General features: G+C 38.6%; 1 protein-coding gene across 1 annotated transcript in view; it reads left to right on the top strand.

The window, feature by feature from the left end:
• Window positions 1–17,898, top strand: part of MTHFD1L (methylenetetrahydrofolate dehydrogenase (NADP+ dependent) 1 like) — a 114,081-nt gene that overhangs the window by 41,526 nt on the left and 54,657 nt on the right. The window contains exons 15-20 of the mRNA XM_079971512.1: window positions 1,963–2,037; window positions 4,594–4,696; window positions 6,321–6,397; window positions 7,907–8,047; window positions 11,028–11,096; window positions 14,947–15,058. Coding sequence (XP_079827638.1) covers window positions 1,963–2,037; window positions 4,594–4,696; window positions 6,321–6,397; window positions 7,907–8,047; window positions 11,028–11,096; window positions 14,947–15,058 — 577 coding nt within the window. The remainder of the gene's footprint in view (window positions 1–1,962; window positions 2,038–4,593; window positions 4,697–6,320; window positions 6,398–7,906; window positions 8,048–11,027; window positions 11,097–14,946; window positions 15,059–17,898) is intronic.

The following is a 17,898-nucleotide window of genomic DNA, read 5'->3' as shown; positions in this document are numbered from 1 at the left end:
TTTTGTGTTTGTTAAAAATTTGGAAATTAATAAAAAAAATTATTAAAAAAAACCACAAATTTTTCTTCATAAACCTCCAAGAAATGTTATCAAAGGCCTTCTCCGCATCAACAAAAATTAACACTGATTTTGTATTAATGTTGGTTTGCAAAAGTTCCAAAATATCAATAATATTCCTAGTATTATCAGACAAATGTCTTCCTGGGAGAAAGCCTGCCTGGTCCTTGTGAATTACTTCATTTAATACTTTTTTAAATCTACTTGCCAAAATATCTGCAAAAATTTTGTAATCCACATTTAGGAGTGAGATGGGACGGTAGTTCTTAAGTTGAGTCTTTTCAGTTTCCACTTTAGGGATCAATGTGATGAAGGCTTCTTTCCACGATTCCGGTGCCTTCTTCCCCTCCAAAATCTGATTGCATACCTCCATTAATGGTTGTATCAAATAATCTTTCAATATCTTATAATACTTGGAGGTAAGCCCATCCGGACCTGGAGATTTGCCTAGTTGCATATTCTGGATGGCACCCTCTATTTCTTGTTGTGTTATTTTATGATTCAGGATTGTTCTCTTTTCCTGGGCAAGTTTTGGTAAACCATTTGTTTTCAAAAATTGGTCTATCTCCTTCTCCTCTTGTGGCCCTTGAGTATAGAGCTTTTTGAAATATCTCTGGAAACACTTCCTAATTCGGGTTTCTGGATATCTTTCCCTTCAATCTCTAGATTGGTGACTGTATTCAATTTTTGTCTCTTTTTCAATTGCCATGCTAATAGTTTCCCACACTTGTTAGCTGATTCAAATGATCTTTGTTTCATTTGTTTAATTTTCCACTCAACTTCTTGATTTATCAGTTTCGCGTACTGTGCTTGGTAAAATTTAATTTCTCTCAAGATCTCCTTCGATTTTGGCTTAGATCTCAACTTTTTCTCTCCATCTCTTATCTTCTCTAAAATCTTATCTTTTCCCCCATTCCAGATTCTTTTCTTTATCGTGTTCTGTTGTATCAGAAACCCTCTCATAACTGCTTTGCTTGCATCCCAGATTTTTCTCCTTTCCACCGTAGTATTCAAATTTATTTCAAAATAATCTTTCAAGGTTTTTTGGGCCTTCTTCACAATCTCCTGATCTCTTAATAGGGTGTCATTCATTTTCCATCTAAAGGAGCCGATTGGAGTAAGTCTTAATTCCATTTTCATAGCGTTATGGTCGGAGCAAGTTTTTGGGCAGATTTCCACTTTTCTAATCATAGGTGCCAGCCTTCTAGTTGTCCATATTTGGTCTATTCTTGTCCATGACAGATGAGCTTCAGAAAAGAAAGTTCCTTCTCTACCTAAGGGATTCTTAGTCCTCCAAATATCGATTAAGTCCATATTGTCAGTTAGTTCAAAAAAAGTTTTGGGTAGTCTGCCATCTTTTGTTAGACTTAGGTCTTGTGACTTATCCATATTTGTAGAGACCACTCCGTTCATATCTCCCATCATAATGATGTTGGTGTAGTCCAAATAGTCCAGGATTGTCTCATGCAGTTTCCTATAAAATTCTGATTTCCCCTCGTTCGGTGCATAAATTCCTAATAGCAAAAATGTGGTGAGCCAATACTGCCATGCTTGGGGAACTTTGTTGTTCTGCTGAGTGGAGCTCTAAAGTCCTTCCCTAAGGGTCCAGTAATCCCAAAGTGCGGCATGGGCTCTGTGTGGTGGAATTACTCGCAATATGCAAACCCTCTTTCCTGAGCAGATGAAAGACATTTTGCTGGTTATGATAGTTGTTAATTTTGTATCAATTGCCCTTTAAATGGGAAGAAGAATGTCTCAGAAGCTGTAATGGGTGGAGACCAATTTGGAATAGAATTGGAAAATGCATGCTCAGTTATTAGCAGAATCAGGACTGCACTTTATGATCCTTGATGGGAGACTGGCACTTTGCCTTCAGATTTTCATTATACTGTATGTTCTTTGCAGGCCTTATATAATAGATTGGTTCCATTAGTTCATGGAGAGAGGAAATTTTCAGCCATTCAGCTTGCACGTCTGAAAGTAAGTGGCCTTTTAAACTTTCAGTAATATTTTATGGATTCTTTTAGAAGACCTTGGGTCTCTTAAAAAAATAATGAATTTAAACTGATTTGGCTTATAATAATTAGAGTTTCCTATTTTTTAACTAATAAGGTCAAAAGGTCCCCAAACAAATATAGGTTTAAATGAATCAATCATTCGTCCCCATCTCATAGTGATTGATGTAGTCAGATAGAATTGTGTTGTCTCTGCAGGAAGGCATTATATGATGTATTTCAACTTTATCACATATTCAGTAAGTGAGATTGTCACAGTTTATAGAAAGTGTCTCAGCTTTTAAGTTGCAATCCAGTGTACCTTTATCTGGGGGTAAGGCCTCTTGAACCCAGTGGGGGTTTTTCTGAGTAAACACACATAGGAGTGCACTGCTGGAGTTTGTTTAAAATGTATCCAATCAGACAAACTAGTCAAACTCCCACTAGGCAGCATCTAAGTGACTTTGGTGGTGAGTAAAGCAACCTGGTTGTTTGGAAACTACCTTATGCCTTCCGTCAGCCCCAATGAACTATCTCTGTGCTTTGGAGTCTTTTATGGGTCTGGAGAAACCTGCAAATAACACTACTTAGGGCGCTTCGAAACTGTGCTTGCAACAGATACCAGTTTCCCCAAAACAGGTGGTCATAAGGAAAGTGACCCCGGTCAGTATATGACACCAGTCTGTGTCTCCTGTTATCGCTGGGTGGCAATGGCAATGTAGCCCAATGCTTTTTAAATTCTAAACTGTCATTGACTTTTAAAAAAATGTGTATTTGTACTTTTTTAACTTTTAACTTTCAGTTTCTAAAAATACATGTAACAAACAATCTCCATATAACCCCCACCCCTCAAGAAACATTCCCATGCATGTACAAAGTCAAACATTAAGCAGATTTTATGATACTTTAGAGTTTATTATAGCAGCTAGGAGTCTTAAAAGTTTGTCCCAGTGTGAGCCATGGTTAGCTGGTTGTAGGGGAATAACATTCACCTTTCCAGTGTGCTGATTAAACATGTACCATACAGTTTCAAAATATTATTTGGACTTTGCACTCATTAGTGCTCTTCTGGTTGATGCTTTTCTGCTTTTTCCATAAGAGCTATGTTCCATAGTCTATCCCACCATGTCTCTAAAGTTAAGTTAGTACCTGTTTTCCAATATTGTGTTAATGTATTTCTAGTTGCAGACATGAAAAGATTAGTAGGTCCTTAAACAGTAAATTCTTCAGATTTAATCAACCTAGCCTCAGATCAGGTTGCATCACCTGTTCCATAATAAATACCATTTTCCAAAGTAAATGTCCAGGTTTGCATTCCCACCACATATGGAAATATGAACCTAAATGTTGACTTCCTCTCCAACAAAAAGGACTTGAATGAGAGCTTAAACTGTGGCATTTTACAGGTGTGAATTGTTTTTAAACTATTTTCTCTCATTTTAGCTGACACTGACTTAAAAGATTTTTCCCTCCAAGGTTTTTGCCAGTCTGCATTATCAATTTCACTGAGTAAATCTGTTTTCCATATAGATTTTAAGGAGATTAGATCCCCTGACATCACATCACAGATAATCTTGTAGATATTTCAGAGTAAATTTTTGGATGCGTAGATAGAATTTAAAATTAGTCGTTCAATAGGTTTTAAGGCTCTGGTGGCTTGAAACAATATTGTTGGCTTAGCAGAGAAATCTATAATTTCGTGTATGGACCACCAATTTGTTTCAAGGTTACCTAATTGTGCTTTTATTTTTACTCCAGTAATATGTTTTATTCCCCTACAGAGGTCTCTTATTGTTTGTAGCCCTTTTTGTTTCCAGCTTTTGAATTGTGATTCTCTAGTTCTTACAGAATAAAGAGTAGAAATAGTAAGGCTAATTGGAGATGTTGCTGAGGCCAATTTTTTGGACCTTAAGGCCTGCTAAAGCAAAGGAATTGAATATATATTTTTAGGATAATGAGTTTAAAAGGGTAATGCCTCAGCTCTTTTTTATTAAAGGAGTCCAACTCCAATAATAACCATGAGCCCTGAAATGAGCTTTTCATTATGAAGGGGGAAAATGTATACAAGTAGCACTGTGATATCATAAAAGGTGTCTGAATTCAACTGGAGAGAAATATTCCCTTCAAGCAAACAAGGTCCTGATTGATCAGTATTGGACAGAGAGTAATATCACCTTCAGTTGCATGTGGCTACTTCTGGTCAATACTTCTTAGGGCAGTAGGTCTTATGGACAGTTTCACAAGAGAATTAGAAACAAGGTTGCATATCATCTGCTGCACAAAGCTCCTTCACCATGGACTTCCACTAAAAAATATAGTGGATGTCAGCTGGCCTTTGCAGTGATGAGCTGAAAACGAATCTCCATTGAGCTTAGCATGTGTGAGCTGGTCATGTGACCTCTTCAGCACACGCCATTGTGGCTTGAATTGGCCACAGTATGTACTGTGGTGGGTTTTAGAACTGAGTAGGTGTTTATGTAGCTTTTTCAAGCAGCAATCTTCCTCATGTATCATTTTTCTTCTTTTTGGTTTCTTTTTCTAGAGGCTGGGAATAACAAAAACGGATCCTGGCTCATTAACAGATGATGAGATTAGCAGATTTGCAAGACTAGACATAGACACATCCACGATAACATGGCAAAGAGGTAAGTGTCAGAATATAAGAGGAGCCTGCTGGATAAAATCAAAAGTCTATCTAGAGCATATTGTGCCATGGTGGGCCAGAAGCTTGTGAAAATATAAACTGAACTAAGCTTTCTTGATAATAGCAGGCACAACTATTATAGGCTATTATTTATGCCCTTGTTATTGGCTTGGACTGTTGCCAGAAAAAAAACAGATTTCTAAATAAACATGGCCATGATTTTTCTGTATGTTCTTTTTATTTCTAATGTGGAGAATGGAAGAAATATCCCTTGTAGCAAGCTAGAACATGCCATTGTTTTTTCTTTGGTTTTTCTTTCTTTTCTTTCTTTTAATATCCTGGAATCCCAAAATGTCTTTAAAGCTGTGATTCTAGGAATCCAGACTGTTTGTGCTTTCTGCAAAAGTCCAAAATAAAGGCTGGGGGTTTGCCTTCTCCTTGCAGAATACTTGCAGAATAATCTCCTGCAAGAGGCAAAAAGAGCCTAGCCCAAAGGAAGACAAACCACACCCTTTCCTTCCCTGCCATAGGACTTGGTGAAAGGATGGTGTTGGAAGTAGACACCAGCAGCTTGGTAGTCTGTAGACACTTTCAGACCCCCCCTTGTTGGCTACAACCCACTGCTGTACCTACTGACTATGCCTCCTGGCATCCATACATTCAGCAGGGTAGTGATTCGAAACAATGGAGTTTTAAACAAAATGATTTAGTGATAGTCTGGTTGCAGATAACCTATTTAAACTTTGTTTGTAGGTAGTACCATGCTTTTTTGACCCTTGCCATTGGACATGGACGTTCTCAAATGTATTGTTTTTTAAAAAAGTGTCTTCCCTTAAATTTCTGCATTTTAAGTAGCAGTAGAAAACCAGCTGCATCTTTTCAACTAGATAAGAATATGCATTTCTTGTAAGCCCCTAACATTTTCCTTTTCTTGTTTCTGTTCATACTGTAGTAAGTATGTAGTTGTTTAAATTCTTCAGATTATATACACATTCCCAACATCCCTCATGTCTGTTTTCAAAGCATAATCTGGATTATTCAGATGGTATTTGTCTAATAAACAATATACAGTAAGAGTAATCAGAAGTTGTTTAAATCTTCTGAGATTTTTAAAACTTTTATATCATGCTCTGAACTGAACATTAATACTTAAAAGTATATTGAACATACTGATTGAGTGTAGAAAATATTATAGACATTCTTGTTTCACATCCTAATTTTCAGTTTTTACAAAGCATCTTTCTGGAAGTATCTTCTGGTCTTACATCCATTTTAGAGTGTTGACAACTTGAAGTAAAGGAGGAGTTTCCTAACAAAAGCCAGAATCGTATTTTGCCAATCAGAAGGAGGAGCAATCTCTGTAGCAGAATGTGTTGTGATAAGGTGACATCACCATTGCTCTAGCCCTACCTGAAAGTTTGCAGCAAACCTGAACCATCACGAGGCTTTCACAATATTCTGCCATGCTGCAGAGCTTCCAGTCTTATAAAGAAGTGTTAGATTTGTTACACAGGAGAAGATGCACACATTTAAAAATAAATGTTTTTATGTATCACATTAACAGGATAAGATGTAGAAATAGTTCCTTCTCTCTTTTTTTGCTAAATGTTTTTTTCCCCTTTCAGTGGTAGATACAAACGATCGATTTCTTAGAAAAATAACAGTTGGACAAGCAAGTACAGAAAAAGGATTTTCTCGTCAGGTAGGTAAAGTTCTGACTGTGTTTGGAGAAGACATTTCTTTTGATCATTAAAAATGTTTCCTTACTAATATATTTTTAATAAATTGTTGAAGAACTGGTTGCTTAATGGTTTTAGATATGAATTAATTTGCAGCTAATCTAGGCTTAGTGTATAGTAGTGATTCTAAAGCAATAGTTTTCATGTAGTTATCAAGTATGGTGATCAACATTGCATTGATGTATGGGGAAAATACATCAATAAATAAATATGTATATTACCTTGCATGTAAGTCCCCCTGCATCCAAAGGGGATACATGCTAGTAAGTTTTCATAGAAATGTAGTCTAAATCTCATTGAAAAACAGAACAATGTAATATCAATATTTGAGAAGTGTCCTAAAGAGAACTCATCATTGTAACTCTGCTGATAAGCCAAGTTCATTGTTGTTTTTTCATGCACACTGTCTTTGTTGTGACATTACTAAACAGTGAGCATTGCATTTGGCAAGCCTACTTCTAAACAGTAGCCATATTTAATATGTTAGATCTAAGCGAAAGTTTACCAGATGGAAAATATAATCTACTTCAAGTATAATGTGGAAGACAGAAGGCAGTTATTCTGGATGAAGTGTCACAAAACAAGCTCAAGCTTTTTTTACGTACACTTCCCTAGAGATCTTAGCAGCTATGGAGGGAGATGACAATGTTGGGTTTAACAGCATGGGCTGAGCCCGAAGAGAACAGCCTTCTCACAGCCTTACAGGATGCCATTTGTCAATCTTTTTAAGAACTTGTCCAGATAAAGGCTGCTTTTGGATAATCAAATTCCAGTTTAATGAGCGGAGGTATGAACAAATCTTCTGAACGTGGATGTAGCTGCTTTGCTCCTCTCTTTGCATGAGCTGGTGGACAAACCAAGAACTCTTCAATTAACTATAACTTTCCAGTCGACCTGAACCAAGTAAATAGTATCAATGGCTTTATTTATTTATTTATTTATTTATTTATTTAAAAGTATTTATATACCACTAGATCATAAAGCCTATCAGGAAGTCGTTTACAGCATTAAGAAGATTTTTTAAAAACCATACGATAAAAGCATTAAAAGTTTAATACAATTTAAAAGCAGAAAGGTTAAAAATGAAAAACAATAAGCCAGTATTAAGTCTTAACACCCTGTCTTGTTCCGAAGCTGTTAACCTTAGTTTTCAAGTTCACATGAAACTAGTTTGCTGGCTCATGCAAAGTGAGAAGTGAATGAACTGGCTATGTGCTCAAGCCACAGAGCTCATCTGTATACAGTCAGTAATCCAAACTCGGATGGCGACTATCCATGTTCTTTTATCCATGTTCTGTGCTGATCTTTATCAGCTTTGCCCACTGGTGGTATACCATCTTCTTTTATTGCTTTCATTTGTAGCCCACCTTTCTTCCGTGGTGGAACTCAAGGTGGCGTTCATCAGATTCCCAGCTATGGATTAGAACTCCAGGTGTCTCTTGTTTCATAAACTTGTACTTTTCTTTTTACAGACTCAGTTTGATATAGCTGTTGCAAGTGAAATCATGGCAATCCTAGCGCTGGCCAGTGGTCTGTCAGATATGAAAGAAAGAATGGGGAAAATTGTCGTTGCTAACGACAAAAAAGGACAACCAGTGACAGCAGAGGATTTGGTATGGATCACCTCAGCATTCTTCTTATTACTTTTGCTTATTAAGACACAATGCAGCTCTTATAAAAATCCACATTCAGGGACAGTGTGTATCTGGGGTGCACCTTATGGCCAGAAGAGTCAAATTTGGTCAAAACTGGGGGTTATTTTCTGTTTCTAACAACTCATCCCACCTATATCGGTGGTTTTCAAAAGGTGGGCAGCAACAGACTGGCAGAGGGGCAAAAGTTTTCAGGAACAGAGAGACTGTTCACCTTCTTCACCTTTGCCAGCAAAATATAGTAGGATTAATTCACTTTAGCAAAGGATTTTTATTAATTCACGTAGAACCAGGGCAGGTTGATAGCTTTCCCACTTGTCCCATCACACCAGCCTGATTCAGGAAGAGCTGCAGCTTTGTTCTAATTATATGTCCCTGTGAGGGGTTAGAGATGTCTTGTTTCGTTCCCCTTTATAATGCTATGTTGGATCAATACTCTAAACTGAGAGAGGGACCTTTTTTCAGCCCCAGAGCCACATTCTCCTCTGGACAATCTTCTGGAGGTCACATTCCAGTAGTGGGTGGGGCCAGAAGCAAAAGTGGACAGAGCAGTTAATTTTTTACAGAAGGCTAGTTTATGTATGGGGCACGGGTGGCGCTGTGGGTTAAACCACAGAGCCTAGGGCTTGCCGATCAGAAGGTCGGCAGTTCGAATCCCCGTGATAGGGTAAGCTCCCGTTGCTCGGTCCCTGCTCCTGCCAACCTAGCAGTTTGAAAGCACGTCAAAGTGCAAGTAGATAAATAGGTACCGCTCAGGCAGGAAGGTAAACGGCGTTTCCGTGCGCTGCTCTGGTTTGCCAGAAGCGGCTCTGTCATACTGGCCCCATGACCCGGATCCTGTATGCCATCTCCCTCGGCCTATAGCGCGAGATGAACGCCGCAACCCCAGAGTTGTCCACGACTGGACCTAATAGTCAGGGGTCCCTTTACCTTTATATTGAATTGATGTTTTTACAAGTAGCCTTCAATTCATTATTTAATGTTCAACCTAAACTCTAATTCCTCCTCTCTTTCATTTGTTTCATATGTGAATAATGTTTAATATACCATGCAAATATGCAATTGCTCTTAATTTCAGGGTGCTATACCACATTTTCAGTGTACTGTAATAAAATCTAAAATACACACTAGGAGATGAAAACCAGATGCTGCAAGGGCTGGAGGTGGGAGGAGGCAGAAAAGAAAAGATAAATTGAATATTTCATAAACTCAGAGGCTCCTTTCACAAGTGTAATGGATTTTTAAAAGCCATCCTCTGTAATTGAACTACAGAATTTGTTGCCAAAATATGGTGCTCATTGAGCAGGGTTCTGAAGACTAGATTGCAATTTGGCTGCGGTATTATCGTAAAATGTTTGATAGACAGATGCCATATCTCCATGGCAAATTAAACTGGCATGCCCAAGATTAGTATTTCAGCAGCCATGAGGAATATTAAATAAATATGTAGCTATTTGTTTAGTAAGGAAGCTTCTCAAATTACTGCATGAGGACTCTTTTTCACATTGAATATACTCATTTTACAAATAGCATACAGGTGAGGATATTGTCTTGGAACCCTAGGCTCCAGTTGTGTTTGTGGTGTCTTTATGTAAGGCATGTTGTAATTCTTTATGGAGTTGTTTCTTTCCTTTTAAAACAACCAGTTCCTAGGAGGTTTTATTTCAAACTTGATCAAGCAAAATATCCAATGAGAGAGTATCTGGATTATCATACCATAAATGTGCATTGAGACAGTTATCAAACAGAATTCAATGTTTAATGGGGGGGGGGCATTTTCTGAACCTCTGTTCCTCAGTGAAAACAATGTGTTATTAGAGACACTGCATCAACCCCTAAAGAGCAGGAAAATGGGTTAGGAATAGCCACGAGGAAGAAGCTTGGATGTTGACTGCAGCCTTCTTTATCAATAGCAAATTGTCCAGTGCCACCTAATGGAGAACTTGGCTTCCTGGCTGGAACTGTTTGAGTACCTACAGAAAAGGGCATCTACCCTGTGGTTTTAATCTAGACTATCTCCGTGTTTCCTACAACCAAATGCCTGTGGGAAACCCACAAGCAGAAGGTGATGGCAGTAGCCTTCTCCTGTTCCCCAGCAGCTGGTATTCAGAAGCATACTGAAGACCATACTCTGAACCTGGAGATTGCATTAAACTGTGATGACCAGTAGCTATCAGTATCAAGTGGTGTGGCTATGCTGCTCACCTGACCTAGCTCTGGCATTACTGCTTACTGGGATGGATTGTCGGAGGGAGGGAGTGGCAAGGTTCGTGCAGTGCAAACACGCCTGATGGATACAATTCAGTGCTCCTTCCAATGCATTTGCACTACAATGACCATGTCTTCTCCTTCTCCTTCTCCTTCTCCTTCTCCTTCTCCTTCTCCTTCTCCTTCTCCTTCTCCTTCTCCTTCTCCTTCTCCTTTCCCATCTCCATCCCAACATACATATGCAGTAGTTCGTCAACCAAATGGAGGTTCAGGTGAGTGGCGCAGCCCCACCACACTTCTCTTTGTGAAAGCTGTTGAAAGACTTTTCTTCTGTAAATGTGTCCTCTAAGCAAATGACCACCACCATATATTGTACAATGATCTTGGGGAAGTGGGTGAGGCTGGTAACAATAATAAGTCATGGCTAGCTAAGAAAGGCAAGCTACAATGTGTGGGTCTGTGCCTTAAAACATTTCCATGTTCAGCGTATATATTACTTTTAAAATTGTGTTGTATTGAATTGTATAACTCAGAAGCTTTGTTACCTCCCATTCAGAATTTATAGTGGTGGAGGTGGCATTTCCAGAACTTTTAGCACCACCCTACATAGAGATAACAATGTTTTTCACAGCTGTGTGTTGGTTTGTGTTTAGCTAAACACTTTGATTTTTAAACCACTTTACTTGAACTTATAAGCTGCAAGTTATAAGCAGTTTTTTTTTTCTTTTTTTAGGGAGTAACTGGTGCTTTGGCGGTTTTGATGAAGGATGCAATTAAACCAACACTGATGCAGACATTAGAGGTCAGTCAAATCATCTGTAACCCCAGCCTTTCTCTTCCCCTTTTTAAAAGGACTATATCTAAGTTGCCAAAGTGCTTTTATTTTTTAACATTGAAATTAAACATTTGCTTGTTTATACAGCATGACTCCTCCTTTTCATATTTGATTTGCATGGGCATTTCACAAGGCATGTTGTTAAGAGAGGGTTCCCCTCTCCCAAGTCCAAGAACATTTGAATTTCAATTAGCATTACCTGTGCTACAAATGCAGATCCAAGGGGAGTTCTGCCATTTCTGCCCACCTCCCTTTCAGCACCCCCTTGCCATACCCCACATCGTTTCTGAGATGCTCTCAGGAGCAGCCTGGGAAGAGAGGGGATGGAGGGGAGAGGTAGGAAAGCTCCATTCTGTGATCAGAACTCCACTTACCATTCTTAGGATCCACATGATTGTTAAGAATTGAGGCTGCAATCTATACAAGCTTAAATCCCAGCCCACTCCATGGGAGTTAAGCATACATAAATGCAACAGAGATCACAGCCTCAGCTTTTATAGGAACTGATATGAAGTGTCACCTGTCATAAATAAACAGTAAATAAATGGGATGTCTATTTAAAGAAAACATGGTATCTGTGAAGACATACCCTTTTACCATATTCAAATATATATTCATAGAAAAGATATTGGTGCAACTTCAGAAACAGAAGCATAGGGAATGCTTACTTCTAAGCATGGCAGTTTTACTTGGAAGCCCCTTGGCTTGCAAAATGACAAGGAAAAAACAGCATCTGTTGGTTTGGATCCAGAGAAACTGTGAGTGCTGCTCTGTTCACAGAAGGAGAGGGATGGCAATTAGGGGTCAATTTCCTGCTTCCTCCTATGACCTTTGAGAATCCAGGAGGAGTGCCAGATTGGCCCCACCAATGCATTTACGCTGCATTGACCACCCTGCTACATTAGCCTTCCTGGTAAGCAACAGTGACCTGCCTACTGGTCACTGTAAACTGCTTTGAGGTTTTTCCTACAATCAAGTGAGGTAAAAAAAATATGGAAAAAATAAATAAATACTGGAAAGCTAGTATAGTGGCTCATCCCCAACCAGTGAGCCACTTCTGGCTCTGGAAGAGATGGTCTTTGAAGGTGCAGATAGAAGCCTAATAGGAGCCTTATTTGGATTATCAGCCCTTCTACAAATAGAAAGCCACCTTCCATTTGAGAAAGAGCCACTCTGAACCCAAATCATTATATTTTCATTTTGGATCTTTACTTAGAGAGGTTTTGCATAACATATGTGTACTTTAAAACAGAACACATGATTGCCTGGCTGAAAACTTGTTTGAATTATCACATTTATTGGTTTACAGTTATGTGGTGATTTTTTTTTTTACAACCAGCCTTGTCTGAGCCTAATTTTGGTTTGGTTTTATTAGACAACAATTAAGTGGTCAAATAGGATATGTACATGGATGTTTTAACAATATTTCCATAAAAAACTGGGAATCATAGACATCATGATGAAATAGCTGTTAGAAGATATTGCTTAGTAAAGCACTATAACATTATTGTGTTGTTGTACCTCCCTCTTCAGAAAACCCCAACATAATTTATCTGCCTGAGGAAGCCACATCAAATTCTAGCTTGTGTTTGACTATGGACAATTTTTACACTTTGTTATCTTAACAATATTTATATGTTACTGAATAACAAATAAAAAGTACAACTATGAACAATAAAATATAAAGCAGAATCGGTATACAGTGGTACCTCAGGTTACATACGCTTCAGGTTACATACGCTTCAGGTTACAGACTCCGCTAACCCAGAAATAGTGCTTCAGGTTAAGAACTTTGCTTCAGGATGAGAAAAGAAATCGTGCTATGGCGGTGCGGCGGCAGCAGGAGGCCCCATTAGCTAAAGTGGTGCTTCAGGTTAAGAACAGTTTCAGGTTAAGAACGGACCTCCAGAACAAATTAAGTACTTAAACTGAGGTACCACTGTAATGGGAGAAGGGGAAATCTCAGTGACACTCACACACAAAAGCAAATCACATGAACTTTAGATTTAACACAAAGTTTAAAGAGCCTGGTAAAATAAAAAGGTCTTCACTTGGTCCTGAAAACACTGAAAAGTAGGCAACAGGTGAATGCATTTTTCATCCCTGGGTGCCCTCATTGAAAAGGCCCTTCCCACCACATCTTACCTGGTGAGAGCATGTGGAGACGGGTCTCTGAGAATGGATAGATAAATGTGGGTGTGTATTATAGCTTTTTAAAAGCTTGAAATGTACCCTTTTCTGTTTCCTGTCAGCCCCTCAGGAAGTATTCAAATACTACTGCTATGCATTTATGGAGCACTGTAAATCTTTCAATGGGTTATAACACTAATCAAATACTGCTCTGCAAGCGAGGACCCAAGCATAGTAATATTCACCATAAGGCTTGGTGTACAAAGCAGCTTGCTGACTGACTGACACCCATAAACTACTGAAATTTATTTCCCTGATAGCAAATGATCAGTGGCAGTTTCTATTAGTTTGAAAAGAATAAATGTATATTGTATTTATTCAGTGATACTGATACCGCCGGGGACTATTTTTGCTGTTTCTGCCATTGTCCTCCAACTTCAGTTTCAAAGCGCACATAGCAGAATAGCTATCAGATCATTGATACAAAATGCCATCTTTTGGATAACTCCCCCACCCCACCCCGTCTTTATATTACATTCCTTTCCTCACCCCCCTGGCCTCCTCCATTAATGAAAGAAAACTTGTGTTTTCACAGGTGGAATCACCATAGGTTCTCCCTTTCATATGTCTCCTAGAGGAATTTTAGAGCTGTTGAATCAGATAGACATTTATTAGAATCCCATGAATCAAATGCAACTTAAAAAGAGCTACCAGATACACTATTTTTCTTTTAATTACCATGAATACTGAAGTCCTATATGTGTCTACTCAGACATAAGCCCTACTGAGTTCAATAGGGCTTGCTCCTGGGTAAGTGTGGTATAGGACTGCAGCCTCAGTGAAACTGGCCTCAGGAGCCTAAGTTAAAGCAGCTGACTTGTGACAATGAATAGTTGGAAGCTGCAGTGCCAGACCTGACACTTCCCTGCGAAAAGAAGCAATTGGAAAGAAGGCATTTTTCAGAGTTCTTTAGTAGGCAGGAATTGCTTCAGCAGCTGGAGTATTACGAGAAAAGGTTTTTAACTAGTAAAGCAGCTACCTGAATGTGGATACCAACTTAATCCCTAAAAGAACCTGGTTCCTGCCATATTTTCTGCATCAGCCCTGGTTAGCATGGCTGCTGGAGGGGCTCTAAAAGCTCTTGGGGCCAAACTAGACCTGATGTTTTATCATATAGGTAAATAACAAAAACAGCAATAGCCAGCATTGGGCAGGGAGAAAAGATTAGCTGAATTGGGAGTGTGGCATGGGATGGCATAGGGGATTTAACACTTTGCCTCTGCCACAGTCCCCAGCTGGAATCAGAGGCTTCTATGCCTGCTATAAAGAATGGTTTTGCCTGAGCAAGTAAAGTAGAACTCTAAATATGGATACAAGCTTAATTACTAAAGCCTTATATCTCAGTCTACCTCCTAGAACACCTACTAAACTAAACTATCCTGATAGAAGCAGGATGCAGAGCTTTCTGTTGCTGCTGTGGATACAGTCTTATGGTCCTTGAGGTCTCTCAGAAAGGCTGTTTGTTGTCCTACTGCAGCCCACTTTGTCCTGCTTCACTCCAGACAATAAGCCTCACTGCTCCACAAGAGCAACGTAGACTATAGTACAGTACAATGTAAAAGGTCTTGACTGTTGTTTTCTTCTTGTGCTCTGATTACAGTTCTGCCTTTGCTTTTGATACTTTTAGGGAACCCCAGTTTTTGTGCATGCTGGGCCTTTTGCAAATATTGCTCATGGTAACTCTTCGGTTTTGGCAGACAAAATTGCCCTTAAATTGGTTGGCAAAGAAGGATTTGTAGGTGAGTACAAGCTCATTTTGTTTTGGAATGTTTACGTGGAGCTGGAGTAGTTTCATTTGAAATTAATGATAAAGTGTTGTTTTAACTCAAGTGATGTGTATCATGTTCATGTAGCATCACTTTAGTGTGTGATCTCGATACTTTCTTGATCAAAAGGTATTGTTGATTTGGAATTCCATGTTTATACTTGGATCCATTTGCCTGGCTAGATTTCCAGTGAAAACAGAGGCAGGCTAGTGTTCCTGTCTTCTGCCCAGTTTTCACAGTGGGATAATGTTGGTTTTAAAGGGGTGCTTTCAACTCTTTAATAGTGTTCCAAAGCAATGCAGATTGAAAGAGAACTTTTTGTTGAATTCCATTGCTAAAATTATCCTTAGCAATGAGGATCTCAAAAGTACATTTTTTCTTGAAAAGTGTACCTTTTAGAAATTTATCAGATTCTAGAAGCAAAATTGGTGATGATCAGAAGCAGTACTGGCTAGGGAAGACAAACAGGGTGGTGGTGGTGGTAAAATGCAGTCAGAAGGAGCAAGGACCAATGAACCTAAAGTTCTGCAGTGAAATGCCAAAGCAATGTTAAGCCATTACATCTGCACCAGCCCTGGATAGGACCATGATAAAATTTAAATATATGTTAGTTAATATTTAATATCTACAAAAGACTAGATAGATAGATAGACAGACAAATATTATGTAAACGGCCAAGTTAAGCAAATGGTTTATAATTAGGTCTGTTTGCAGAATGACATCTTAAACAGAGATACAGCTTGAAATCATTGACTCATGCTATCATCTGAAATAAACATAATGATTGTAAGCTGCTGCAAGAAAAAGTGACCAATAAGTTGAATTTAACAACAACAATGTTCATAAGAAGAACAACCTCTACTGAGTGAAGCCATTCATAATAAACAATACAAATAAGTTTTTAAATTCAACTGACACTAATTAGTCATAAAATGAACAAAAAGTAATATGATTAACAAAGGCAGAGATCAGTCACACGGGAGGAGGGATAGGCCAGTGCAGAGAGCTTGTGAATGGTTCTTGTAGCTCAAGAGGGCCACAATATGCAGAAAGAAGTAGCAATTCATGGACTAGCCCACTTCTCTGAAGGGCTCCATTTCAAGACTTTCTGCATGGTCAGTTCTAATACCTCCCCCTGATTTGAGGTAATTCCCTTCTCCCTCTGCAGCCCTGGATTCAGATAACACATGGTAGGTCCCCCTCCACCCGACCCTCTGGAGAGGCTTTTTAGAGGACACAGGGGGCTGTGGAGTGGAAGGAGAAGGGAAAGATATGTTGCATGAGCTGCCTTCTGATTGTGCAACATTGGATGCAACCTACTTTGTATAAGATGCACAGTATTCCCAATACACCCTTCCCCCACCCATATAGAAAAATAGGAGTCTTTCTGTGCTTGCACTATCAGATAATTGGAGAAATTTTGGCATGCTTTGTGTGTATTGTAAACCTAAGCAGAAGTAAGCTTTAATAAGTTGTCTGAATAATTTACTTGCTTTATTCTGCAGTGGAAATGCTCATCAGAACAAAACTATTTGCAGTAGCTGCTTAGTGATCTGTGCAGAATGTGCACAGCTGTATTTCAAAAATCCTTGTATATGCTCAAAAGTATTTAAGTTTATATTATATATACTTATCTATGCTCAAAAGTGTATTTATACAAAAGGTTTATAAATCACTGCGTAAAAATAGTGCAGCATATGTGTTTGAAACAAGAAAGAATGATCTGCAATTTTTTTATAGATTGTAAAATGCTTTGCAGTATTTCTTTGGTGGGAGTTCTTTCTCCAAAAAAGGAAGTAAATGCTTTGCTTTAAACCCTGTTTGGCACCAAAGCACATGTGATGTCTTAATATTTGCATTGTTCAGAGTTCTTTATAGTTGTTTTTGCTTGACTTCATTGAAAAATCACTGTGTGTCAAGTGCTCCAGTGAGTGTTAAATTCAAAAAACCTTGCTATCTTGTGTCATAACATTCGCTCTCTTGCATTTGTAGCTCCATTTCTTTTCATAGTTAAGAAAATGCAGTGCTTACTGAAGCAGTAAAAGTGATCCTTTCCTGTTTTGGGGGTCAAATGTTAAATTAATAATGGTCACGATCCAAAACAAAACAAAAATACACAAAAGCATGCACGCGCGCGCGCGCGCGCACACACACACACACACACACACACACAGAAAAGAGATACAAATAAAACTACCGTACTATAAAATCACCAGTAAAATTGTGTAAGCTACAGGGCAAATAACAGCAGCAGGTCAGAACTATCCACGGTTGGGAGGGGGTAGATTGTAGTTCCACACAGACAGCTGGGGGGCACCATGGAAAATGTCCTGTCCCATATCACCCTCCTAGCATCCCATTGGGATGAGGCCGCAAGAATGGTCTATCTGTCTGACTTCAAAGGATGTAGTGGACAGTATACTGAAAGCCACTATAAAAGTCAAGAGCTTTTGAACTCTTATCTTCTGTTATATAAATACCACTGGTTGTGGGGTTTTTTAAAAAGATATTCAAAGATACACTTTTTACATTTTAATATTTATTTTCAGTTTACTGTTTAATATTTATTTTCACTTGTGTTTTTAGAAAACTTTGATGTATACTGCTCTGCTGATAATTGAAATATCCTGTTAGACGCCTGCTAACAAACATTGCTCTAGCGCCATCTCTGATTATAATTTATAGACTCCAATATAAGCCATTTCAGCAGATTTTCCCCCACTGTGAAATATAGCTAGCACAGGAAAATTCTTTGTCTCCCACAGGCAAAAAAAATACTAGAGGTCAGTCTCTCTCTTTCTGTTTTTAAGAAT

Source organism: Podarcis cretensis (genome assembly GCF_951804945.1).
Source record: "Podarcis cretensis genome assembly, chromosome: 3".
Taxonomy (NCBI): domain Eukaryota; kingdom Metazoa; phylum Chordata; class Lepidosauria; order Squamata; family Lacertidae; genus Podarcis; species Podarcis cretensis.
The sequence above is the reverse complement of the archived record's forward strand: the minus strand, read 5'-3'. Positions and strand labels throughout refer to the sequence as shown.